This window comes from Solenopsis invicta, chromosome 8 (genome assembly GCF_016802725.1).
Source record: "Solenopsis invicta isolate M01_SB chromosome 8, UNIL_Sinv_3.0, whole genome shotgun sequence".
NCBI classification, from domain to species: Eukaryota; Metazoa; Arthropoda; class Insecta; order Hymenoptera; family Formicidae; genus Solenopsis; species Solenopsis invicta.
Window position 1 is genome coordinate 13,621,039 of NC_052671.1, and position 26,269 is coordinate 13,647,307.

Consider the following 26,269-nt stretch of genomic DNA (forward strand, 5'->3'; position numbering starts at 1 on the left):
CTTTAGTTTTCAACAAAACAAAATCGACTTGAAATGCTTTCTGTAGTTCCCAACTGGGCGCCTATTATACATACATACAATATCTATGAGATTTGTCATGCAATACATTTTTTTCCAAATATCTACGGACCGGAAATTCACGTTCGTTAAATTTTTGTATGACTTTGAGCAAATTTTTTAAATGCGTATGTCTCTTGCAGTTTATATATTTATTAAAACGTGTGTTAATTACTAAATGTATAAATGCTTAGTATAATAAAAAAATAAATACATAATTTAAATAAAATTATAGAATTGAGACATAGAAATGTAAATCAAAGTATACAATGGGGAAAAAAATGGTAAAAAAACTAAAATATTTAGTCCGATATGATCAATTAAATATTGGGTTGATTTAATAGTTATTTAGTTGCCAAAAAAGGTATAGTTTATTGATGCCAACCATTCAAATTTGTTAACCAAGACTTACACTATATCAATATTTAGTTGTGTGCGTATCCAACTAAATATTTTAGTTTGTTAACAAATTTTTTTTCTCAGTGTAAGAATATTGTAAGCGACTGTTGAATCCTTGCTATTTGTCGTATTTGACTTTGGTTCCGCCTGGATACCTGGATGTCTCGTCTTTCATCGGAACGGGCATCTCGGGACACAAAAGACTAACTGTGACTAGCTGTTGGGGGTGAACAATGCGCTAGCTGCGTGCCTGCGCCTCCGCCATTTTGTTCTCCTCGAGAGCCGTGTCCGCGTACGGACGGACTGTTGTTATGTCCATGCTTCGTGCGATCGTTGTCGCTTCTCCGACCGCCGTCGCACGCTCGCATCGCATGTCGCACGTTACGCGACGTCGGCCGCGCGAGCAACGACAGTAACGTCCGTGTGACTGCGTCAGGATGTTGCTCGACTAGAGAGAAAGCCATTTCCGTCGCGACTGTGCCGCACTGCCACGTCCGAAAACGGACACGAACGTTTTCGTCATTTGGAGAACGTCGCGTGACGTCGATCAATTTTCACGGTCGGTCGTGTGTCTTGTGCTGGTGGAATTTCTTTCTCCGGCTGATATTTTGCCGGTACACAAGACAATTACGTACGGGCTCGGATTTCGACTCACGGAAATGATCCTTACGTTTATTCGCCAACAAAATAGAAACGATCGTATAGCATCGAGAATCGAACTTCACGAAATCGTAACAATTTATGTTGTAAACAACAGGAAAAAATATGGATCTTATAAATGTTAAATAACGGGAATATTAATTTCGATTTTTCTTGTCTTTAAATGTAGAGATTTTCTGGATTCATAGGAAAAATACATCGACTTTGAGATCTATACTGGTAAAAAAGATTTCCAAGAAGCTGTTTTATCTAAAAACGGGCATGTCAAATGTTTTGCTATCGAAGGATGTTGCGTCGCTTTATTTCGACCAATTTGTGATCGGATACAAATTCCCTATAAATTTCTTTGATCAATATAAGTTGCATTATCATTTAAATTGCCGTAATTTAGCGGATCTCAATGCGTGAAAATGACCCTTAATCTTCTCGCTTACTTTACATATCAAATTCTGGCACGTTTCGTTATCTCGAACGAGTATCGAAAATATAACAAGGTTTATAATTAGCTCCGTATCCGCTCCATATTAGGCCGTTCGACGCAGTTTTTGCTTAGCGCGGAGAAATCTACGTTTTGTATGAAATATTGTTTAAATGTTGCATTTTTATTCACTTTTTTTTCTAAAATATAAAAATGCAAACACTAATGAATAATACATATATCTGGACGATACATAAGTGCATAATTTTATAAGATTTAATAATATATTCTTATATTTTGCTGCAGACATTTATCATTTAATTTTAGATACAAAACGCTTGAAATCTCGCGTGCTATTATACTTACATATTCTTAATACTTGGTCAAAATCTGTGTTTTCATTGTTATTGAAGATTTCATCTGCAATTATCAAACAATCATCAAATTATTTTTAATCAATTCAAAAAATATCACCGTAAATACACATAATTTGGTTTCGTAATCATTGACATCTTATTTATCGTAAAGAATACGTCGTTGAATAAATATATACTTATGTATTCACATTTTTTACAATGTGTGCGACTTATTTTATTGTATTGCTCCTATATATTCCTAGTTCCTACTCAAAAATATCCTATCGACATGGTGTACTCTGCAACTCGATCATTTAAAACAACTTTGTTGTTTTTAATGATACGAACAAATATTAAAGCGAAAAAATTGTTTATTTTGAAAGGGCAAATATTATGACAGATAACACATTCTTTTCATGCTTATTTTATGAAATTTTGAGATCAACATTTTTTTTAATAAGATGGTATATTTTTATTTAACAGTGATGCAGTTCATAAAAAAAACAAATTCTTTCATAATTCTTTCAATTCATAAAAAAGAACAACTATATTGATTATGTCAACCTTAAAAGAACACTAAAGTTTTGTGAAGTTGAGTTTTTCTTACTTCATGGTTTTACAAAACGTTAATTAATAAATTATTACATACTGTTCTATGTCAATATTGCATACATGTAAATACAAATTTTCAAGCATACTCTCCTTAATCTTTCATATTCATTATCTAAGCCAAAATTTAAAAACTCAATGTTTTATCGTGATCTATGCCATAGATCATTCCGTTTTATAGACTGCAAATTTTTGTACAAGGCAAATATTAATTGGCACACGTTGACAGCTGTAGACGCCATATTGAACTAAGAGCAAAATCAGAGTCCTTCATTTCTGTCCCGAGAAAGGAAATAAAGGATTCTAATTGATTGATTTTAATTCTTATACGTTATGCGTTGTGCATTATACATTATGCAAAAGTTTATATAGATTCAGTCAAGTCTATATAATCAGACCAACATCTGGTTAGAGCCGAATATCTAGGTTTCAGCCATTTCACGTCGATTTAATGGCGGATCAGAAAGTAAAAATGTGCATGTGTAAGAAACGTAAAAAAATTTAATCTTAAAAATTGGTGAAAAAATAAAGACCTACTGTTACATTAAACATGACAATAATAATTGAGCGAAAATGCGTACTATTTTGATTCGATACGCCTGTTTGATACATATTATATCAGACTAATACGCGTCATAGTTTACACTATTGAACTAAATTAAGGGGTCAATTCTGTAACCCGATGTTGTTATGGTATCATTGCGCAACTATTACGTGATAAAAAATCTGCACAATGATACCATAACGACATCGTTAAGGTTACAGAATCGACCCCTAAGTAACTAGAAATGTAGTACTTAGTACGCGTATCAAACAAGCGGTGTAAGTTTGTAAAAATAAAGAACTAATTCCCCAATTTCAATTTATTGCAACACTCGTTATGAGTGATTGACGCTGCACCATACGTATCGATTATCTTGATCTTAGCTTATAACAATCGAACTCGTGGCGTTGCTGCGGCGTTGCTCCGGCGTAGAGACTCTATAATCAGAGTCTGGCAAACGTTATTATCGACATTTTTCTTCAAAATTGAAAGATATGTACGATATGTACTATTTCTCTTTACAGTGACTCTGTGAACGTGGCAGCTCTATAAACTTTATAGTTTGTGGCTAACGTAAGCAAACACGCGGATGCTGCATAATTAACTTTTTTACGATTTTATTTTTTTGTAATATTTCCTAAAGTTCTTTTTATTTTTTATATATTAATAACAATAAAATTGATTAGCTTGTTCGAAATTGATTATTTTATACAGAAAAAGAGGATATTAAAAATGAGCCCATAAAGATGTACGAGTAAGTAAAAAAAATACTGTTTTTTTTTGTAATTTTAAACCTTCTGGGTACCATAAAATTATTATAATAAAAAGTTTGTTGCGCTTGAGGAACATCTTGAAAATTAAGCACAAACATGATTATATTTATTCTAATTTCAATATTTTTGCTTAATTTTTTGGGTATTTCTTAAACGCTATGAACATTTTAGTATCTTTATTGTATCCAGGAAGTAAAAATCTACAAAAGACATTTCATTTATTAACACTTTTAGACAGAAATTACCACCTTTTAAAAAACCATAATTCTTTCTTGTTCTCCTTTTTTTAATAATATTAACATAAATTAATCAATTATAACATAATTTTAATAATTTTTTTAGTAAATATATATTTTTATGAACATGTATTTCAAATAACGGGCGCGAATTGAAGAAAAATGTCGGACCAATGAAACGAAGCTACGTATTTGCCAGACTCTGATTATAGGGTCTCTATTCCGGTGCGATAGCGGCTGAAGCTAGGAGCACGATTTGCATGAAGCGCTTCTAACAACTTTTAGTTAGAATTTTTCCTTTTTCTATGTCAATTACACGCTTTTCATCAAATTGAACTGATAACGCGGCGATTTCCACTTGTTTTACGTATATATTTAATCTGCAGCGTATCTCACGCACATGCGAAATGCTCTATCTGTGTAATAACATACGAAACTGAAATGGTATCGCTGACTGACGTCCTTGGCGACCGAATATTGAGCAAACACACATAGATTACAGGAATACGTCCAATATTACAGGGAGAAAGAACATTCATTTGAGTTTAGGTCATTTTACTGCTTCGGCGTCAATACTCACTGTCACTTCGAACGTGCACTACAATCGAATCGGGATCCTTTTGAATTTTGTCTAATTTAAGTATTTGCACCGCATTTTGCGCATTTGCGAAACAAATAATGAATGACAAATATTCCGAGTATGCAGAAGACGCAGATGAGCCATCTGTTACATCGTCGGATCCGAACGAACGGAAATTAGCGCGCCGCATCCGTATTCAACGGCGCCTAGAAGCATTAACTAAGTAAGAATGTTTCCCCCTATCACTCTCGGCTGATCGCAAATATAATCTAGAAAGATTCGAACAAAACCTCGATGTATTCTCTCAATCACCTATAAAAATATTCCGTAAAATTTATTTCATAAAAATTGAATGATTTCGTTTGCAATGTGCGCGAATAGTGACAAACGACCCAATATTGTACAATTATATTCACATATTTACAATTTTGTCTCAGATTAGCGTTAAAGAATCGAGATTTTCTTTCTTAATATCGCAGCTATCCCTTTTACAGGAAAACAGATACCGAGGATGAAGAGGTTGTCGAGAAGACGCTCACCGAAAGGCAAATACTTGCTAGTTCTGAACTGTTGGAAAACTTATCGTTGGAAGGTGACGAAGTGGTTAGTATGTAACAAACGTTTACATTGATAATTATATGGATGATTATTAGGGTTATTAAATTATCGTGACATAATCCGTAAATACGCGTGGAAATCAACTCTCTGAGGCACAAACCATAAATTTATCAATTAAATATATTACTTAACAAAATATTTAAAAAAATATAGACTTTTAATTTTTGATATTCGAACATTATTATTTTATGTTTAAAACATGTCTGTTTATTACTTATAAAGAAAATTAAACAGACTTACGTCAAAAAAGTCACGTAGACCAAAAAACACTTTTGGATTAATATTAGAACATAAATATTAAAATTAATACTAAAATTAACACTAAAGTCGTATATTGAAATTAATACCCTGAGCCACAACGGTATCATAAATTGATGAAAAGTTTGTAACAATTGCGTTAAGATAATATGTTATAATGCAGCAATTTTGTCGAAATAAAATTTATAATAATAATATTTGTCAAAAATTAGACAAATCTAAGTTTGAAATATAAATATTTTATAACTATTTTAAAAATTATTTGATTTTTTACATAAAATATTATTAGGCTGAATGTATATTCCACGCAGTAATATTTCTGCATAATAATTTAGAAATAATTGTGTATTTTTGTAAACACGTATATGTCTTAATTATATTGTTAAGTGTTTCATACATAATGCAGCTAAAATATTTTTTCAGTTATTAAAATATTTCTTTTTAAATTTATAATTTTGCAAATATAAGATTTAAAATGATTCGCCATACAATAAATATTATTTCAAAACTAATTGTGCAAACATTTATTAATATTTATAAAAAATTACTTTTGTTACTCTATTTTTGTAAATATACTTACATAATTGCAAATTGCAATTTTTATGCAAGATTTCGGCATATATTTATAATAATAAATGTCTCATCGAGAACTGAAATTAATACCAAAGAAATAAATATCTTCTAAAACAGATCAGCTTAATCGTTTGATAAATTTGCTTGTAGGTGACTTCCGTGAAGGTGGCGAATGACGCTAGGGAACTACAGCGACGGAAAGAGGCGCAAGAAATCAGAAGAATGTTGTTGAGGAAACTTGAAGAAGAGGATGAGGAATGTATGAGAAGGTATCGGCAGATTAATGAGAAATGGTCAAGTATCCTTGCATCTAAGGATCCGTTAGACATACACGCTGAAATGCAAGCTCAAAATGCCAAGTGTCTGGAAATTATGGAGAGAAAAGACGCTGTAATTGAGCAGTTGCGACAAGAGTTGGAGAACGCTGATCTTAAATTTGTTAATGATCAGAAAAGTCAGAGTGAGGATGTAGACTTATTGATCAACAGGATGGATAATCAAGTTAGATATATACATGCTTTTGACCATAATATTAATATTACTTGGTGTATTAGGATACGTATATTTTATTTAGATGAACATCATGGCCAAAGCTTATCGTCGCGAGTTATCGCTTATTAATGATGTAACGGAGTCGGAGTGTAAAATGTTATTAGAAAATTTTTCGAAGAAATGGGATGCGCTATATAAAAAGCTACGGGAGGACAGTCTCACGGGATTAGACAGACGGAAGGAGATAATGCGCGAGTACGAGGAAGAGATGAAGAGAGTCATGATCGAGCATCAGGAAGAATTCCGGGCGCAGAAAATCAGTTTCGAGCTTGAAATTCAGAAGCTCCAACAGGAGGTGCAAAGCACAAAAGCGCTGTGTTTCATGAACATTGAGAAACTGGATTATAGTTATGCCGTACTCAAGCGACGAGAGGACGAAAACGCTATAGTGAAAAATCAGCAAAAGAGAAGAATTAATAAGTCGGTATTGAATGCAAATCGAATTGTTGTGTATGAACGAATAATAGCGAGCCCCTCTTGCGTTCCTCGGGAAATTAATTATGATTAATCTGGTGAACTGACGTCTTTTTCAGGCTTCAAGATATTATCAACGGTCTGAAAAAGAGCTATGCAGAATTAGAAGAAAACACGAGACTTGAGATACAGAGGCTCACCGATCAGGTTATAAAAGAGCACAAGAATATTTTGGATTTGGTAGAAAAGTCGAATCACTTCACAAGAATTAATGATAAAAGATATATAGAAATTTGGGATATGAATGCGAAAAATGCGAATGAGCTGCTAGATAAGGTATGTTAGGGTGAACTTTTTAACAGTATCGATTTAAAAGGATAAAATTTAAATGCTGACGTTTCCCAGATTTTAAATGCTGACAAAATTATATATGAACAAGCATTGGGTATGGAGTGGAGTCCACCTGAAAAAACCTTGCTTAAAAAGAAAGATCTGCCATCTTATCGTAGCGTGATGAGTATTATAGAAGAAGGTGACGACTGATTAAACATTTTTTAATTGATTGCATATTATATTATAATTTTTTCTAATACGTGCATACTTGCATTCTTTAAGAGAACAAATTGGCTAACGAGAAAAAGACAATATGTGAATCTTACAAACCGGCGAGCACCATCGAGGAAATCAATTTAGAAAGACGATTGCTGAATCATATCGTAAAGCACATTGCCGAACGTTGCGATTATCTGATCGAAGATAAATTACTCGAATTGCTTTTACCGTACACTTCGAACGATCAGCTGGTCATACGATTGGATAATGTGTTTCAGGTAAACATGAGTGAAGAAATATATCATTTTATTTCGTTGTAACATTGTCGTATATATTAGGCGTTGAACATTAAGTCCGAGAAGGAGCTTGGGTTTCTTTTGAATTTCTTTCTGCCGTATGCATATTGTCCTACATGTAGTGAGGACGTGAGCAAGGACATAAGCAGATCTACTGACGAATTTATTAAATCTACTTCTTCAAAAACAGAGTGAGTAGACTGTTCCAGTTTTAAATTTGGCGTGTTGATACCTCTTCATTGAAGCAACAGTGTAAATTTGTTATTTTACTAATTATTTAATTAATAATTGTATAATGGTTTAATTGATATAAATATTTGATAGTCCTACATGAGAGAAGTAAAAATAGCTTAAATTGAATGCTACGATGAGTAACTTCTAGTATTACGAAGAATCGAAACATATACTTTTTAAAAAAAGGCAAGTAAAGCCATACACATATATGTAGATTGACTAGATTTTGAGAAGTTTATTCTAATTTCCAGAAACATAATTATCGCTTTTACATGCCTTTTTTGCCTTTATATTATCAATTGTTGTCGTTTTTCCGCTGATTGGTTTTCTTGCTTCACTAACTTTGTGAGCGACTGTCATTGCTGAGTTAGCAAATGCCAATTTGTAGAAATGTGTATTAAAAGAATGTTTATAATACAATTTATTTAAAAAAAATAAAAAATTAAATTGGAGCGTTAAAAAAATCATGTATTTAATAACTTTTAAACAATATTATTCAAAACAGTGTTGAACAAGTAGACGTCTGTGGAGTTGCTGAGGAGTTTACGGAAGACGAAGCTAAATTAATTGCCGCTGTGAAAGAAGCAATTTGTGACGAAAAATTATCTACTCCTAGCGACGATGTGAGCATCATGGGCGCTTCGTCTTTTAGTTCTTCAACTGAAACGTTATTTCCCACCGCGGAATGCACTTCAACTTCACATGCATCTATTAGTGACATCATTAAGGGTACGTGTATTTTTACTTACAAATTCAATACGGAAATTAGTGAGCTGAGAAAAATTTTATATTAATAAAATAATAAAATTAACAAATAAATTTTTATTTATTTCATACAGACGACGATCAAATGCAACGACGCTTATTGTGTGACAAGGGACATTTACTCGAAATCGAAGCTACGTTTGTTACTAGAGCGTTACGAGAATTTATAGAAAGATATCATTTTGTTAAGTGGAAAGAGATGCCAGAGACATTTCAAGAAAAATTAACAGAGAAAAAGACAGTTGTATCGCGAAATATGACAATTCAGGATATAACTGACTTTTGGAAACAATACGGTGAAATTTTCCCAACAAAAAAGGAACGACTTTGGGATAGTTTATTAATTGGACTTAAAAAGTATCATGAAATACTAAAAGAACGACATTGTTTGAACATTGAGGTGAAATCTTTACGAATGCAAAATGAAGAATTACGCCGTTTATTGAAAACATATATAATCCAAGTATAATACCAAAAAATAATATATAATTATAATATTGTGTCATATTGAAAAATGATAGAAGCATTAACAGCTCGCATTGTTTTCTTTTAGTCTAAATGTAACGGATTTTCACAAGACAATGCATCTATTCGTGAAGTAACTTGGGATAGAACTTGTGAATACATTTAACCTAAATTTTATAGTGCATTATATTTAATCATATATAATTTTTGATAGCCCAAATAAAATGTAAATATACATTTTATTATATATAAGTATAACTTTTATTTGGTGATTATCTATAATTTTAACAATAATTTCAATAATGATGGATTCTCAAACTTTTAGATTATTCAATATTAATATTAAAGGTATCAATTAAACTCAATTGTTCATGCATTGCTATTATTTAAAGAATTATCGTTTTTCTTACCTGTTGAACAGAAAAAGTTCAATATTTTTCAGGTAAATTTACAGAAATCTAAATTATAAATATGTATATTTACATTTAAGTCATATACATATTTGTATAATTATGTTTATTAGTTAAGAGGAACATTTCAAACAATTTCTTAATAATCTTGTAATGTATGACTCAAAGTAAAATGTGCAAATTATGTAACTTATTGCTGATATGTAAAATTGCCTGATACAAAGCTGTTTGATAAAGATGGTATATGCTCCTTGAAAGTGATATTTCGTTTTGTTTTTTTCCGATACGGATATGGAAATCCTTTATATGGATCCTTAGATCTCTTCACTTTATCAGCATGTTTCTCCGAATTCATATGCTGCAAATATATAAACGGATAATAATTAAATTTGAAATATATACATTGTGGTACGATCTCGATATTCTATATTCTATATAATGCAAATTATATAAGATAAATCTAAAAAAAATGTATAAAGATACTACTAAAAAAAACAATTATATTGACATTGTGCTAAAATAAAATTAGATGAGTATAAGTATGTATAAAATTATTGTACCACACTGTATTGAGATGGAGAGTTGAAGAACTTGTTACATATTTCGCAGGTAAGTAAAGGCTTTTTTGCAGGAACAGATTGTTGCGCACTAGCAGTTGATTTCAGTGATGGACCTTGGATGACAACCTCTTTGCCATCCCATTCACCTAAGCATCAATGTGCGATCAACACTATCTATATATCACAGCCGCAGAAGCGGTAATTTGTGATAATAAATCAGCTTGAACACTACATTCATGCTATAAAAAGATTGGTCATTAATGAGCGTATAACATCAAATATATATAATTACTAAGTATCTCTGTAATGTGTAAAAATAAAGCGTTTTTTCATGCGAAAGTAATTCATTAATTTACAAACTTTTTATAGCAATGTAAGAGATTGACTATTAATACCTATATAATGTTTTTATCAAATATTTTTGTTTTATATACAATTTAAATATATATGTATATACACACATCCCAATTATGATTATTTTAAAATTCATTAAGTTCATAATCTTTATCAAAATGTTTTTATATTTTGAAAATAGTAGTCCTTTATTTATTTTGAAAAATTAAATTATAAATTTATAAAAGTAGGCACATATATACATCACATCATCATACGAAAATTTAATAATCTGCATTATTTGTTGTTCTTTATTGTTCATGAAATATTTTTCATAATATATAAAGCAGTCATTAAAAAATAACAAACAAATATTTCTATAACACAGCAATATTAAATAAAAAAGTAATACATATGTAAAATTTGTACATGAGAAGGAATTAAGAGGTACAGTCAAACAAACTTAGTTTATTAAATATAACATATGCAAACAAGTCGTGACCAAAATGCTTTTCACGATAACATGTTAATAAGCAAACAAATATAATATTACTTATCATTTTCAATAATAATTAAATATTAAATAAATAATAATAAATAATAACGCAGAATAACAACAAATTTGCAATTATCACAATTATCATTAAGCGCTTTCTGGCACTGAAATTCTACAACAATAAAAGGCAAGCAAGTTAATTCTACATAGTTAATTTAGAGAAAGAAGTGAAAAGCAAAAGTAAGCAGTAGCGTCAAGCATGCGAATGCGAACAATACTAAGCTGTAAACTAGTACAACTGTATTTTTTTCTATTTTATCCAGGTACATGAAGCGATTAGTTTTAAGACCATATGGCAGTGTTTTTCTTACCATATAGGTTTTATTATTACCTCTCATTAATTTCTTTTTATGGCGGCTCCCTGCAAATACATGTTCCATGTCATTTTTTAATATTACCTTCATTTTATGAGCTTTAAGCTAAATTTATAATATATCGTAAGTAATATTTTGTACGTTCGTTACCATTGAGATGTGTCTGTAACTGCTGAATAGAGTTCAGGCACACGTTACATACATTGCATTTGAGGCCATTTGTCTCTTCATCCTTGGTAAATGAGATCTTTGTTTCCTCAAGAGTTGCCATTATATTCTTAGATCTTACCTATAATATATATGTAAAATACATTAAATATATGCTCCGCGTTCAATGTCTTACATGCGTCTCTTCTTATTACTAACCTGTTTAGCATGACGTGCACCTTGTAAGTGAGTATCTAATACTGCTTGGCTCGTGAAGGAAAGGTCACAGTCATCACATCGAACGAGAGGCTTCTTTGTGGGTAGGTTACCCATTATATTATCGACCACTGCCTTCGTTACAGGATCATCGAGATTCGTATTCATGACGTTCTCCGTTGGCACAGCCATTTTTTCAATCTAAAACACAATAACGTACGCTAATTGAGATTCCTTCGGGCAAGACGACAACAATGACGAGCCAGAGCAACTTGAAAACAATAAGCGAGTCGTACGCGTCTCTCCAAAGAAGACTTCGAAAGCGAATATTTTCGCGTGTGAATATTATCGGAGGGGATTATTAATATAATAAGTATACCATCATCGTGTGCGAAAGGCCTTATCTTGACGTAAAATTTCTTCCGGCACACGTACACGCGCGCGCGCTATCGTCAAGCTCTTGCACGACACCGAACGACAGTAAACTATTTATGCTATGATAATTGTACGATATTAATTGTACGATCGGTATGGCGCAGCCGTTCCGTCGGAGTATCAAATACAATTGTGCTGGCATGTAATATTTACCGTTACAGTTCTGCTCGCCGTAAAGCGGACCGAAATAGACCGCTGTTGTGAGAATACAATTTTTTTTGCTCCGTTCCGCGAATGGCTATGTAAATATAGTGCTTTTCCAAATCACTGTTCTTCCGGACGACATCAACATGCGACCTCGTACGATCTCATCAGCTGCACCTACCGCGCTTCTCGTCCCACCCTCTTTTTCTCCCTCCAACGCTCGATCGTATACATACATTCATACAATACATACATTCTTCTAAGTGCCAACTCCGAAGGTTTGTTCGTGTCGCATGCTCCAACATAATCCAACGCGCTCCAATACGTTTGCTGCAAATACATTGGAACGCGTTGGAGCATGTGACACGAACAAACTTGATGCTCCGTTTCGTTCCGCGTTCAAAAAATGCAGACAGAGCGAATGAAGAACAACTCCGCAGACCAATAAAGAGCTCCTATTTCTCTGTAAGACAAATGCCATTGGTTATGCCGTTGCTATCCATTGACTGCGTTATACACTGGCTGTGTTCCGTTTTTACTGGCAGTACTGAAAATTTATAGTTCACGTCACATATACTATACATTTTCAGTACTGGCAGTTAATATCGGAACACAACCACTGTCTGTGCTGAAAATCTATAGTTCACGTCACACATATTATAGATTTTCAGTACTGGCAGTGAATTTCACAGCACAGCCATTATCGTGGATTTTACGAATTTTTAAGGGTATCAAGCTTTTGTTCTTGCAACATTGTCTGTCAATTATTGACATTTGAATAGCCGTTTCGCAGAAGCCGCGGGCTCCTGTAGCCCTTCGTAACGCCGTTGATCTTATATCAATTGCATTCGCAGTTCACATGCATCTGTTATCGATTTATCGCATTTCTCGTTTGCGTTTTTTAAAACATTATTGACTTATCATTGACTTATAGCGTATTCAATTTGCTAACACGATCTAACTCAGAGTCGATGGTTTATTTTTTAACTACAAAAAAAGAGATAAATTGTGCAAGAAATGTAGCTAAAAAAAATAGATTATCGATTTGGAGTCAAGTCAGCAAACCTCCAATGAGCAGATATTACTTTTTTAATACTTTTTTTTAAATTTATTTTTAAGTTTATTTTTTATTAGTTATACATTGTACAGCTTCATTGCAATAATAATATTTATTTTATTAATTACATATTTATTTTACATTAATTTTTTATTTAAGATAAAAATTTAGAAAAAATATGCAATTATAACGTTTACATAATATTTAGTTTATATTCAATATTTATTTGAAATAATGTTTTAAAAGAATACTTATTTTTAACATTAATTCAGCATTAATTTAGAATATATATTTTAATCATTTTTAAAAAATAATTTAGAAAAAAACAATTACTTAATATTTATTTTACATTTAATTATTTGAAATAACGATATAAAATTGAACAATAAAAATTTTTCATATTTAATTTATTGTACTCTATTGACTTTTTTTTAAATTGTATTATTATTTAAACGAATAACTGAAAACTTGCTTAGTTTCCTTGTTTTATATGTTTAATTAAAGTTAAAAAATTAATAACTGTAAACTTAGTCAAGTTTAAATGATTTAAATATGATTTTTATTTAAATTTAAATTATAAGTTATTTTTGAAACACATAAACTTTACTTTATTAACTTTTTTTTCCGAGTTAATAATTTGACTATGTAAAAGAAACAAATTATAAAAGAAAATATACATTCCCGCATAAAAAACAATATTTTTTTATTTCATATAACCTTAATTTATAAATAAAATATTAAATATGTTTGACGTATTTCATATTATAATTGTTTTGAGTAGTCTAACTTTAAAGAGTTACAAATTTCTAATTTAATCTAAATGTTTTTCAAAATTAATTTTTAATTCAACTTAATTTAAGCTTAATGTAACTTTTAATTAGGTTAGTTCAAATAACTTTTAACGTAAGTAATTTAATTTTTTTGCCGTTAATTTTAACTTAATGTAGATAAAAAGGAATATTAACTTAAGACATTACTTAAGAGATTTTGAAATAAGAATTGACTATGAATACCGGCCTATGAGATTCGGTGAACAATGCGATTTGGCGTCCAATCATCGTGAACGGGTTGCGAGTAGCGGCGGCGGGCGCGGCCTAAGGCGAGTAGCCAATCAAACGGCTCGGCTGGCGTGCCGTCTGACGCGACACGCGACGGTGTGCGCGCGTGTGCGTGTGTAGGTGCCCGTCGCGAAATATAGTAGCAGCCATCTTATATTTTGTGTCGGAGAAAAACAATTTGGCCGTACAAATGTTTCGCGATTGCCCGTGAAGCCGCTCGACGCAGGGAGGCGGTGCGCTCGATGAGGCGCGACGTTTTTCGACCCTAGACCCGGACCACTACATTAGCAAAGGTTCGTATCGTGCGGCGAGCGTGTCTCCAATCGTTTTCCACCGAGGAGACGCGCACACAACAGACACGAACCCTGTTCCCCTCCACCTCCGCTCGCGAGAGAAGTCCGGTCTCGGCCTGTCGGCGATTATATTTTCGCCGTTTCTCCATCGGCTGCCCTTTTAAAAATAGAGCGGCTCGCGTCACTCGTCACCGACGGCTCCGACGGTCCTTCCGTCGGTGGCGTCCGCGCTGTGCGCGACGCACCCCGCGGTTAAAAGTTATGCAATCAGCTGATCATCTGGCTACCTTCTGTCACTTGTCAAAGATAAATGTCAAAGCGGACCTCGATCTAACCTGACGCGGCGCGCGTACGACCGTAGCCGTTCACGAGTGACACTCGCGCGCGACGCCGCTTATTTCCTCGCTTTCCCCTTTCCCCTTTCCCCTCACCACCCTGGAGCGTCCGGCTCTAGATCTTTGTTCTCGCACGCAGGTGGATTGGTACGCAGGATATGAGCAGTTTGTCAAGCGCAACCTGACTCTGCTCCCCCATCAGCAAGCAGCGCAGCAGCCGGACGAACAGTCTCAGCAGCTGGCCCAACCGCAGCAGGCTGACATTATGACGTCCATGTTCGATCAGCAGATCAAGAGCGAGCCCATGGGGTTCTATTCAGTCGCTTCCAGTCGCTCGGACGGATCCAACTCCATGGTGAATCTGTCTGATGATCGAGAAGATCTTTCTCAGCAGGAGGGTCATCTACAGCCTCAGCAGCAGCCGATGCAGCTGAATCAGCAACAAAATCAGCAACAGGGCCAGCCGCAGAGTCAGCAGCAGACGCAACCGAATCAACAACAGCAGGGTATGCAGGAGGACTCACCGAGTCGCCAGTCCACGGGCCAGCAGACCGTTAAGGAGGGCTCACGGTCGAAGCCTCAGCCTTGTAAGGTCTGCGGCAAGGTGCTGTCCTCCGCTTCGTCCTATTATGTGCATATGAAACTTCATTCGGGGAACAAGCCCTACCACTGTACAGTATGCGAGGCGAGTTTTTGCCGCAAACCTTATCTGGAAGTGCACATGAGGACGCACACGGGCGAGCGACCTTTTCAATGTGAGCTGTGCCTGAAAAGGTTTACTCAAAAGAGCAGTCTCAATACTCACAAACGGGTGCACACGGGCGAACGACCGTACGCGTGCGACATTTGCCACAAACGTTTCGCCGTGAAGAGCTACGTGACGGCGCACCGTTGGAGCCACGTAGCCGAAAAGCCGCTGGTCTGCGATCGATGTTCTCTCACGTTCACGTCCAAAAGTCAATTTGCGATTCACATCCGTACACACACCGCCAGTACCACTTACGAGTGCAATATCTGCGGACGTACATTTGTACGCGACAGTTATCTAATAAGGCATCAGAACCGGGTACACCGTGACATGAATCAGAGCAGCTCGAATCACAATCCGCCGACGCCGCAGAGCAGCGGCGCCGGCACGCCTGGCGGCACCGGCTTCGAGAGTCCGGTCTGTGATCTGCGCTACAGCGAGGGACCGTCGTCCCTGGACGGCCTCGCGGGGGCTAAAGGCGCGGGCATCGCCGTGGAGATCGCTAGTTTAGCCAAGCAGAACAATCTACAGCTTCCACTACCGCTGCTGCATCCGCAGACCACCAACTAGTGTTTAGACAGCAGCAGTGCTACCCAGTCCCTGCCGCAACACCAATCGTCACAGCAAGTAGTATGTCCCACCTCGGCGTCTTCGCCGTTCACACTTAACTCACCTATATCTCACACCGAGCACACGAGCACACCGCAGAGTGTCTACCAAACGACGGGCTCTTCCGATCCTTGCTTGGAAAGCCCCAACTCCCAACTCTATCCGCACATGTCGTCCCCTCTAGATCCAACATCGGAGCCGCAACATCATTCGCATCAGCTGCACCGCGGCATCCCTCCGCCAGGGCTTCACCCCGCGCTCTATCTCTACGCTCAGTACTCGAATACGAGTCCCGCGACTTCGTATTCGGAATATATGCAGCGTAACGATTAAAAATAAACGCGAGTTTTCATCTAGCATCGATCGACTTTCCAACGCGAACGAAAATACCAGTGAGACTGGTGCTATTTAATCGCGTCGGTTGATCAAAGTGCCTATCGAGCATCCACTTCCGGTACGTAACAACGGATGCTCGCTCGTCACGGTTTAGAGATACGGTTTCGGTTTCGGTCCAGATGGAGGAGTAACGACGACTCGGCTCGATCACTGTTCGATAAATGCTCGCTATAATACTTTGTGTCTTTACATCTAATGAATTTTTCTATTCACAAACATCTTTTTAACATGGGATTGAATAGCATCCGCTTGAAGCGGTTTTTTTTTTTTTTTTTTTTTTATCGAATCGACCATGAAATCATGTTGGCGCAGATCGTTTTGATAAATCGATTGCTGTCCGTACGCGATGCTAGCTGAAACCGAAGCGTGTAAACCGTAACGTTTCTACGAGTCTCCGCGATTTCAGCACTATTGTTTCGCCTGGTTTTAATCACGTCTCTGCGAATGTATATATACACATATATTTATATGTGTATATATATATTATGCGAACCATTACGACACATACACATATTTATATTATATTTTTAAAGAAGTTTAGTCACTTGAATCTGTGATATAGATAGTAATTATTGTCTACAACGTTTTAAACTATTGGTTTCACTATTTTGATGAATGATATCAAAACGAGGAAAAATGAAAAAAAGCAATGTCACGAGGCGATCAAAAATTTTAGCAATGCTGGTCTCTACCGAAGGTGTGTTTGGTAGACACCCTATTATTAATTTTACAACAGCAACAACAGTAACACATACGGCTAATCCTAACTATTGTCACTGCTATTATTCTAACTACCACTATCACACGTCTATCACCACCACCGACATTTCCCCAATTATATATTATCTATCACTACTATTACGGCTATTACTACCACTCTACTATTACTCTACTGCTACTACGTACTACTATATTACTAAAAGAAAAGAACCTACTACATTATCGCTAAGGATACACTCACACATGCGAGAGCGCGCGTTTTATTTCGGCAATTATGTGTAGCGCATACGACCACGACCCGTCGCATAGTCGTCATGGTTTCTCTTTAGCTTGAAACGCTACGAGAATTCTTTCTGCCGTTTTCTCATCTGTAGTAAAACGTTCATCCCTTCGCAATACCGACGGATACGTTCGTATGTGACGGAGTGCGCGTTTGCGATAAAAAAAGAAAAGGAAATTGGTCTTCGTTAGAGGGTAGAACACAGCTTTCAATCAGTTCCATAGTTGTACTTACTTTCCACATATCTCGAGGTGTATACAGAGATATATATATATTGTATATACATATACATATACGACGAGTGTATTATAAAGCGGAAAAGCAGGAGGGTGCAGGTCATAAAAAAAAAACACAGTTCTACCACGTAAATGGCGCAATAGGCTGTTGATTCTTCGCGAACGCTCTTAGCTATTAGTTTATTATTAACTCCTGTTCTCTCTCTCTCTTTCTCTCTCTCTCTCTCTCTCTCTCTCTCTCTCTCTTTTACAATCACGAGCTTTAGTGCAAGCGCGAGGGAACCATGACAACCGCGCGTAGAACTGGGAGTAAATCTCGAAGAACACATCTTAGACGCCGTCATTTTCGAGTAATCGGAATCTGAGATAATTGCGACCAACGCGTAAATGCAATTACCAACAGTTAGGCACGCGAAACCGCGCGTTGTAGAGTTACGAAGGTACACAAATCGAAAGAAACTATATATATTTGCGCTAGCGTGCCTCGAACCTCCTTATTGCGGTTCTCTCTCTTTCTCTCTCTCTCTTTTCCTTCTCTCTTTCTCTTTCAGCGATCTAATTTTTACGTGAAATGATCAAAATGATCCTGCGCGCGTATGCCTGAGGCTTTCGATTTAAAGAGGATGCGAAATCACCTGGGCAAGACTGATCTTTATCGTAACAAATTACGAGATACAAAACGTTTATTTTCTTTCTTCCTTTTCGCCTATTCTTTCTCTTCATTTTTAGCCTCTCTTGTGTCTTTCTGACTTCTGTTTTTTTTTCCGGAGGCGCATATAAGCGCGCTGAAAAGAAGATGATACGATAGAGTCTTTCATTGATGAAAAGAAGAGCCGCGTAAAAATGGACGAATGAGTTAAGCAACTGGGCAATTGGTTAACGCAATCCATCGTTTCATTAATTAACGTTCGTTAATTAATCAAGCGACTGATGAAAATTGAATAAGCGATTAAGTTAATTACGTATAAGAGAAATCGTGAACGCGCGATTTTTTTTTCTGGCTCACGATCACGATTGAGGAGCGAAGTGCAATGAGAGAAAGCAGTTGATCTTTTTTTTTGTCGGCTAGTCATTGGGCAGCTCTACGAGATATTAAGTGTACTACAAAGCTGTGATTAAAGCCTCCGTGCATATGACCGCGCAGCTCCTAATTATAGTGATACATATATATATATTATATATATATTTTGTAGTTTATTATAAATATGTAAGTAAAAGTGAAATTAGATAGTCTTAGAGATATTTAAAAATCGCAGTTCCGGTCGATCGATTAATCACTCACGATCTCTTTCTTTTTTTCTTTTCCCCTTTTTTCCGTTTTACATTCTCAGTGTTGGGCAAAAATATGTAGATATCATAAGTTATCGTTTGGGGAGGACTCGCAATTACGCGAGTGTTTAAAGAGAGTTTTATACAAGTGCGCGCGGGGCGCGGATTTACGTTTTATAAATTTTTATATAACGATCGTACTGTTTGAAATAGACGCTTGCTTTTCCAGAGGGCTGCTCTCTAATCTTATCGATGCGTTTTAAGCTGATTTATTTTCCAACAATCTGCGAATTGCTAGACGATGCTTAAGCTGCGAATAAAGGACAATGTGCGAAATGTATTCGTTTAATAGAAAAACTTTTAGCTTATTTCGTAAACGTTAAGACTGGAATTGGACAAAATGATCACTTTCAGAATTTCATAGAGGCAAAGATGGTATTATGGGTTGTGTAGGTTTTATGGCCACTGCCGTTATGTAGTTGCGCTAATATGCCAATACACAATAGCCGACATTTGTTACAAGGTATTTTTACTTTTAAGTATTTCGAATTTTTTTCGAGGTACATTTATTATTTAATTACGCATACTTTCTTATTCTTTTTTAACTCGAGCGTATTATCACACGAATGTGTGTACACTCGATGTTTTTTTTTAGTTATTTATCAAATATGGCTTCTTTTCTAAAGTTTTCACATCGGAGTAATTATTTGATAAGTTGGTTGTAGTTTTACTGCTAATCTATAGTTTACATTACATGTATTATAAATTTTCATTGCTGCAGTCTGTATGCAGAAAACTATGTGTACGTGCATACATTTGTACGTATTCTACAATATTTTCTCTTTACTTTGAATAAATATAGATAATTTTATAACAAAAGATTGTTTTTAAAATTAAAATCAATTTTTTATTTAAATTTATTCTTGTAATGGGCTGGTTATCATTCTTGTTTCTCTTCGACTCATTGTGCAGTATCGTCACATTTTTATAAATAATATTCAATATGATAAATATGTCATAATTTCGAGTCTATTGAAGAACATATTGAATATAAAATTAAGTTTTTAATTCCAAGTATTGATTGTTAACGAAGTTACTTTATGAAATATAAACGGACGACCATAATATTATCTTCTCCTCCACGGGCGACATTTTGCGATTCAAGAATATAACTCTTGCTAACAGTTTCGCCACGCTTCGAAATCGCGAACATCGCAATTGCATCTCTCCGGTGAATGTGACCGGTAAATTTCAATCAGTAACGATCGTAGCCAGTAAAATCAGCGTCCTGAAACGTAGTGAGATTTTAACTGTGTTATCCAATACGTAGAATTAGGAGCTATTTCAGACAGTATACCGCGTACGGTATAGGCTGTATGCGTATATTTTTTAGGATTGCCCAGCACTGACCTATCGAAACTCACGAATCGGTAATAACGATCTCACACACTGACCGCTTTTTCTCGCGGACGTATCTCCGAGTTCTATTTGCGACATGTATATCAAAAAAATGTGTATTTTCGTAAGAAGGGGGTGGAAGACGGGTCCTTCCTTTGGGAGTGTCCTTGTCGGACCAATACATATGTATATATGAAAGAAAGACGATAAAAATGGAAAAAAAAGAAAAAAAGGAAGAGGACGTTCTGCGGCGTTTCTGAAGCGCGGAATACGTTCTACAAGTGCTATATACTTATATATAACGCGCGATGAGCGAATACTTCTACGTAGACTGTGAGATTGCACATTTCTTTGTTCATTTATCTTGGTTTTTCTGTTTTTCTTCGTGTGCGCCATGTGTACAAATTTCTCTTTTTAGTCGCCTAACTATTCAATAGCTAGGCAATTTCGATGCTTTTTATTATCTTTTTTTTTCTTCGTTTAGATAAGTGTGAAAGATCTTTTTACTTTACATAAGGATAAAAAAAAATGATTGTTTCTCTTTTTTTAATATAAACGATAGGCGTGCTAAATCGCGAGAGTAAGTTGCAATGAACGAGGATGTGTATTTATAATAGAGATTTTAACTGTATGCTTGACCGAATTCGTAGACGATTGATATTAAAAGTTCAAGGATGTAATATCAACTTTGTTCCACTTTTTCCCCGCTCGTGACTAAGATAGATACTCATTGCATTGGCTTATTTTTGTTCTACGACTGATATTTCTCATGACGTCTTGGATTATTTCCGGTATTTCGAAAGTCGATTATCGTCGCAGCAGAGACATCGCTTGGTTTAATATTGATTTACTCTTTTCGTTATGACGCTAGAGATCAATCGATCTTACGTCAATTGTCGATTTCATATAAGATCGATTTTATTATTAGTGCAAAAAAATTCGACGTTAGGATATCGGCCTGTCCTGACCATCACATTATTGAGAATTTGATTTGCCACGAATCGCACTGTTAAATATTAAAGACTCAAATTAAAATTAATTTCTTGAGTTAAATAACATTTTGTTGCTTTTAATTTTCATGTGTCGAAAATGATCATTTCAATACAAAACGTGCGCATAAAAAAAAACAGCCGAGGCTAATAAACATATTCAGTGATTACATTACTTAGTAATCATTGTTTATATTAACGTGTGTGCACCTAGTAAATAATTTACTAAATTTGTGTAAAATTTAATAATTTTTTTTTTAGTTAAATTGTTTAACTGCGCTGTTAAATTAATGTATTGAGTAGAAAAGCAATAGATGCGATATAGGATGAAAGGATTGAGAAACGACTCAAATTGAGTACACTTCGACATTACGAATTTAACAGTGCGAAAGAGAAAGAGACGACTCGCGAACGTAATTACCAAATTTCTAAAAGCACCTTGTACATAGTGTAATCAATAAGGGAATCAAAAGACGTATTGCTAGGAGACCAACGTAAAAGCCCCTACGTAAAACAGTTCAGCAAGTTACTGCATACGAAGTTCATGCTGTTCTTTGCGAGCATTGGCGATTTCATTAAAACACGAGACATCGAGACCGATTGACTTTTATATTGTTCAAGTCATGCAATTTTATCAGAACAGTAATCGCGTGTTAATTACCATCATGGCGATAATGAGCATGTTTATATAGCTGAAGAAACTGTTGCAGCTTGTGATACTCGAGATATGATCTGTTGGATTTAATGAACGATTTGATTGCTACTTAGCTCTTACACAAATGCTGTTTACACTGAATGTTTATGACAATGTTAGAAAATGAAGGGCACTCGTCTTTTTTTACACGAATATTTCTCTAATAACATTTCTACGCAAAATCGATAAATGATTATAAAATTTTTGTTTTTTTTTTACCATGGAATGTAATTATACCGAGAACAATGCAATGAGAGGTAGTAATTATATGACAGAAATTGAATTTTCGATTTTTGACAAAACAGTAAGTAGTAAATGATTGTGTGAAAAGTACCTCTCTAATAATTTGATCTAATAATAACGATATTTGTTTTGAAAAATTGTACGAAGAAATGTAATAGAAATATGAGAATATAAATGTGTAAAGTACTGTGTGTAAGAGAGATAGTATCAATTCATTTTGCGATTGTTTACAACAATTTAATTTGCTGCATATTCTTACAGTTACTTGCGAACGCATCTATATTAAAAAGTATTTTTTGGACAATATGTTTTCATGATGAAGATATATTTTATGATGGTTACTCAAATGAGTGACTGTATAATTAATTGGCGCACACATACACACTACAAAATAGGAATCAATAGGAAATCTGAATTCAATCGATTTAGTTGGATCCAAACGGTTGAAGATTGGAGTAACTATCAAGAAATAAAACTGATAGAATGCAGAGTGCCATCCAAAAGTCAGGGAATTTTAATTACATGTTTTTCTGAAAAAAGTTTTAAATTGATTAATTTACTTGTACCTTCTTTAGGAGGTAATTAAAAAACTTTGATGTTATTACATATATTTTTTTAAATAAATGTTGTAAGTAGACATTAAATTTGTTTGAGCTTCTGGTAATGTCAATAATTGCAAGAGTGTTAAATGAAGCCAACAAATTTTAGAAAGTTTGTTTAAGAATAGTGTCATTACACTTAAAAAATTTTTTTATTTTTTACACGATTGACATTTTTTTAGTATTAAAAATATAATTTAAAATTATTTAAAACATAGAATTCAAATTTCTAACCCTTTTGGATAGTAATCTCGTATTTTTTTTGCAATTGGTGACAAAACAATAATAAAATGATTGTCTTTTGTGACATTAATGATTATATAATAATGTGACATAGGCAAGAGGATTGTATTTGGTTAAAACAGATTTTGGTGCCTAGTAATATTTTTGCGTGAGTTTTTGTTAGTAAAAATTGTAAAATTCACGTAAAAATATTATTAATTATCAATATCCGCTTTGATAAAAAAAGATTTCTCTGTATTCTTATCGGTCGAATTTCATTTTTTGATAATAATGTGACTTGTGCTAAATTAATAAAATTAATTAAAATTAATTAAAACTAAATAATACATATCTTTGAAGAAGTTTATAAAAGTGTTAAATACAGTCTAATTGCTTTATCATACAATAAGATATAGTATTATTTTTACAAGGAAAATTTTTGAAAAGGAAAACACTTCATGTATATTCATCGTGAAAACATATTTTACTTTCTATAAGAGAGTCATGTACGATATACTTGTTATTAAAAATTGGCTGTTTAGATTTACGTCTGTGATTATTTTACATGATATTAATTTACATTACAAGTAGCATTATTTTATTAAAGAATTTTATTTAGAATTGGGAGCGCAAAGTTGATATTTAATTTACTTTTGAAAGATACGAACAAAGAAGCAGTTTGTACTCATATAAATTTTTATCTAACATAATCATATCCTGTGATTTTATATTAAATTTAGTGCTGCTTAGCTTCCAGGATAGCGATAATTTGCAATATAATCGTTATATTATCTCATCTTTAATTATCTCATTTTTTATGACCTTGCAGTGCGGAAGAAATACGATTGTCATAGATAATAGCAAACGGGCGATAAAGAATGATTATCTAGCTATCTATAAATGAATCAAGGTTTTGAGATTGCTGGGCATGTAATTATTTTCTCGCGCATTCGAAATGTAAATGATTTTTTTTTGCGATCTATCACAGTATTAAATACTTCCTCACAATTTTATTATCTGAGCAACTTGTAGAGAAATTAGCTTTTGGAAAGATCGGTATATTATATATTTAATGTTATTGTATTTTGTAAAATATATATAATAATTTATATAAAATATTTGTATCTGTCGAATCATTTATTAGTTTATGAGCTTATACATATAGGATAGATCCTACAGTCTAAGGATTTGTTAGTAAAATTTTTAACATTAGCAAAGCATAGAATCATGATATTTTTTCGCACTTTTCTCAAATTATACTGTCAATGACGATATAATTTGTTGTCGTTTTTAGTATATTACCCTTACCGTCTCATTGAAGTTGATAGCTGTTATATTGGAAGAGATATAAATGAGTTGACATTAACGATTTTACTATATTATATTATTAAATTCTTCCATCACTATTATGTTTAATTCTCACTGAAGAAAGTATCTAAAAGAATAGTTATTTTAATCAAATGTATATATGCAATAATTTTAATTTGATCAATATATAAATTAATGCGAGATGAAGTTTCGAGGATTCTGCCAGATATTAAGACAAGCATCGACATAGTTATCTTTCTTATTTTAATCGCTTGTGAAGAATTGGTTGAAGTACCTTATTAAACTCTTCCTGTAGATAAATAGATTCACGCTCATTTTTTAATGACGCTGCTCTCTTGCGCTTGAATATGATAGTGATAGATTGGCGATATTAACAGCTGACGTAGCTAGCGATCACAATGCGTTAAGCAACAAAAATCATTCTGCGTTAAATGAAATGAATGTCGCAAAAGTTTGTGGATTCTAGAATGCCATACAGTTGTGGAAATAAGAAGACACTTTCCGAGTCATTACAACAATCGGTTTTATGTCGAGGTTGGTTCTTGACTTACGTGCTGACGTTAAGTTATTTCTGAAATTTGCAAAATCTTAAAATCGTATTTAGAGCAAGAAATAAAAAAATTTTAATCAATGCTTTTAAAATTCTCAAGTTATATTTTTTTCTAATGGTATATTATGTCATTAAAAAATTTATTTATACTATGCTATTTATGTAATTTATACAACGACATATATGAAGAAAGTGATTTTTTTTTTTTTTACGTATAGAGATTTACGTTCGTTGTATATTTTTTAATGTATTATTTTCCTGTATAGATTTATATATATATACAGTTGAGACGTTTTGTTATTATTTTGCATAAAATTGAATTTTGTTGAACTGTTGAAGCTATTATAATCATAATATTCGTAAAAAACTTGTTTCAAGAAATAAATAATTTTTTAAATCGTATTTTTGTGTTTTAAATTGAGAACGAAAAATCGGCAGTTTTGTTGTACAATGAAACGAAGGTACGATTTTACGAAAATCGTGATTGTGCAATTCTATTCTAATACTCGTATGTTAATTCGTCAATTAATTATTATGAAAATTCTTTATTTTATCGTAGATGTATATGTTTAATGTTTTTTTCTCATATTTAAAGTAACATAATACATATATTCAGACAGGAGAAAGAGGAAAGAAACGAAATGTAGAAAGTGTGATTAAAAGGATTTTAGAGAAATGTTACATTCGTGAGACTGTTGGACTTTTTGTTTCTAATTTTCTGCAGCGCGCATACGACAATATCAACTAATTGATCGATTATTAGATACAGA

At 33.9% G+C, this 26,269-nt stretch overlaps 2 protein-coding genes across 3 annotated transcripts; one reads left to right on the forward strand and one right to left on the reverse strand.

Moving 5' to 3' along the window:
- Positions 1–437: 437 nt before the first annotated feature.
- On the forward strand, positions 438–24,460 carry LOC105198143 (dynein regulatory complex protein 1). Its single transcript, XM_039452834.1, has 11 exons — positions 438–4,855; positions 5,127–5,235; positions 6,232–6,582; positions 6,656–7,053; positions 7,167–7,383; positions 7,453–7,579; positions 7,663–7,877; positions 7,938–8,086; positions 8,635–8,858; positions 8,969–9,360; positions 15,357–24,460. The coding sequence occupies exons 1-11, from the start codon at positions 4,731–4,733 to the stop codon at positions 16,533–16,535; spliced, it is 3,486 nt and encodes a 1,161-aa protein (XP_039308768.1). The 5' UTR covers positions 438–4,730; the 3' UTR covers positions 16,536–24,460.
- LOC105198144 (zinc finger protein 385B) lies at positions 9,318–12,694 on the reverse strand. 2 transcript variants are annotated; one of them, XM_011164792.3, is made up of 6 exons: positions 12,484–12,694; positions 11,899–12,096; positions 11,683–11,821; positions 11,550–11,579; positions 10,330–10,475; positions 9,318–10,127 (listed from the first exon to the last, which is right to left on the reverse strand). In XM_011164792.3, the coding sequence occupies exons 2-6, from the start codon at positions 12,085–12,087 to the stop codon at positions 9,960–9,962; spliced, it is 672 nt and encodes a 223-aa protein (XP_011163094.1). In that variant the 5' UTR covers positions 12,088–12,096; positions 12,484–12,694; the 3' UTR covers positions 9,318–9,959. The 2 variants fall into 2 exon arrangements, with proteins under 2 accessions (XP_011163094.1, XP_011163093.1); XM_011164791.3 differs by having other exon boundaries at positions 12,275–12,497.
- Positions 24,461–26,269: the final 1,809 nt, after the last annotated feature.

Bases quoted from the DNA above. Each gene is read 5' to 3' on its own strand.
- LOC105198143 (XM_039452834.1), top strand. From the start codon at position 4,731: ATGAATGACAAATATTCCGAGTATGCAGAAGACGCAGATGAGCCATCT. The intron at 6,583-6,655 runs GTTAGATATATA...TATTTTATTTAG, and splicing joins TCAACAGGATGGATAATCAA to ATGAACATCATGGCCAAAGC. The intron at 7,384-7,452 runs GTATGTTAGGGT...GACGTTTCCCAG, and splicing joins CGAATGAGCTGCTAGATAAG to ATTTTAAATGCTGACAAAAT.
- LOC105198144 (XM_011164791.3), bottom strand. The intron at 11,580-11,682 runs GTAACGAACGTA...ATGTATTTGCAG, and splicing joins GTTACAGACACATCTCAATG to GGAGCCGCCATAAAAAGAAA. The intron at 10,476-11,549 runs GTAATAATAAAA...ATTGATGCTTAG, and splicing joins TAAAAAGAAATTAATGAGAG to GTGAATGGGATGGCAAAGAG.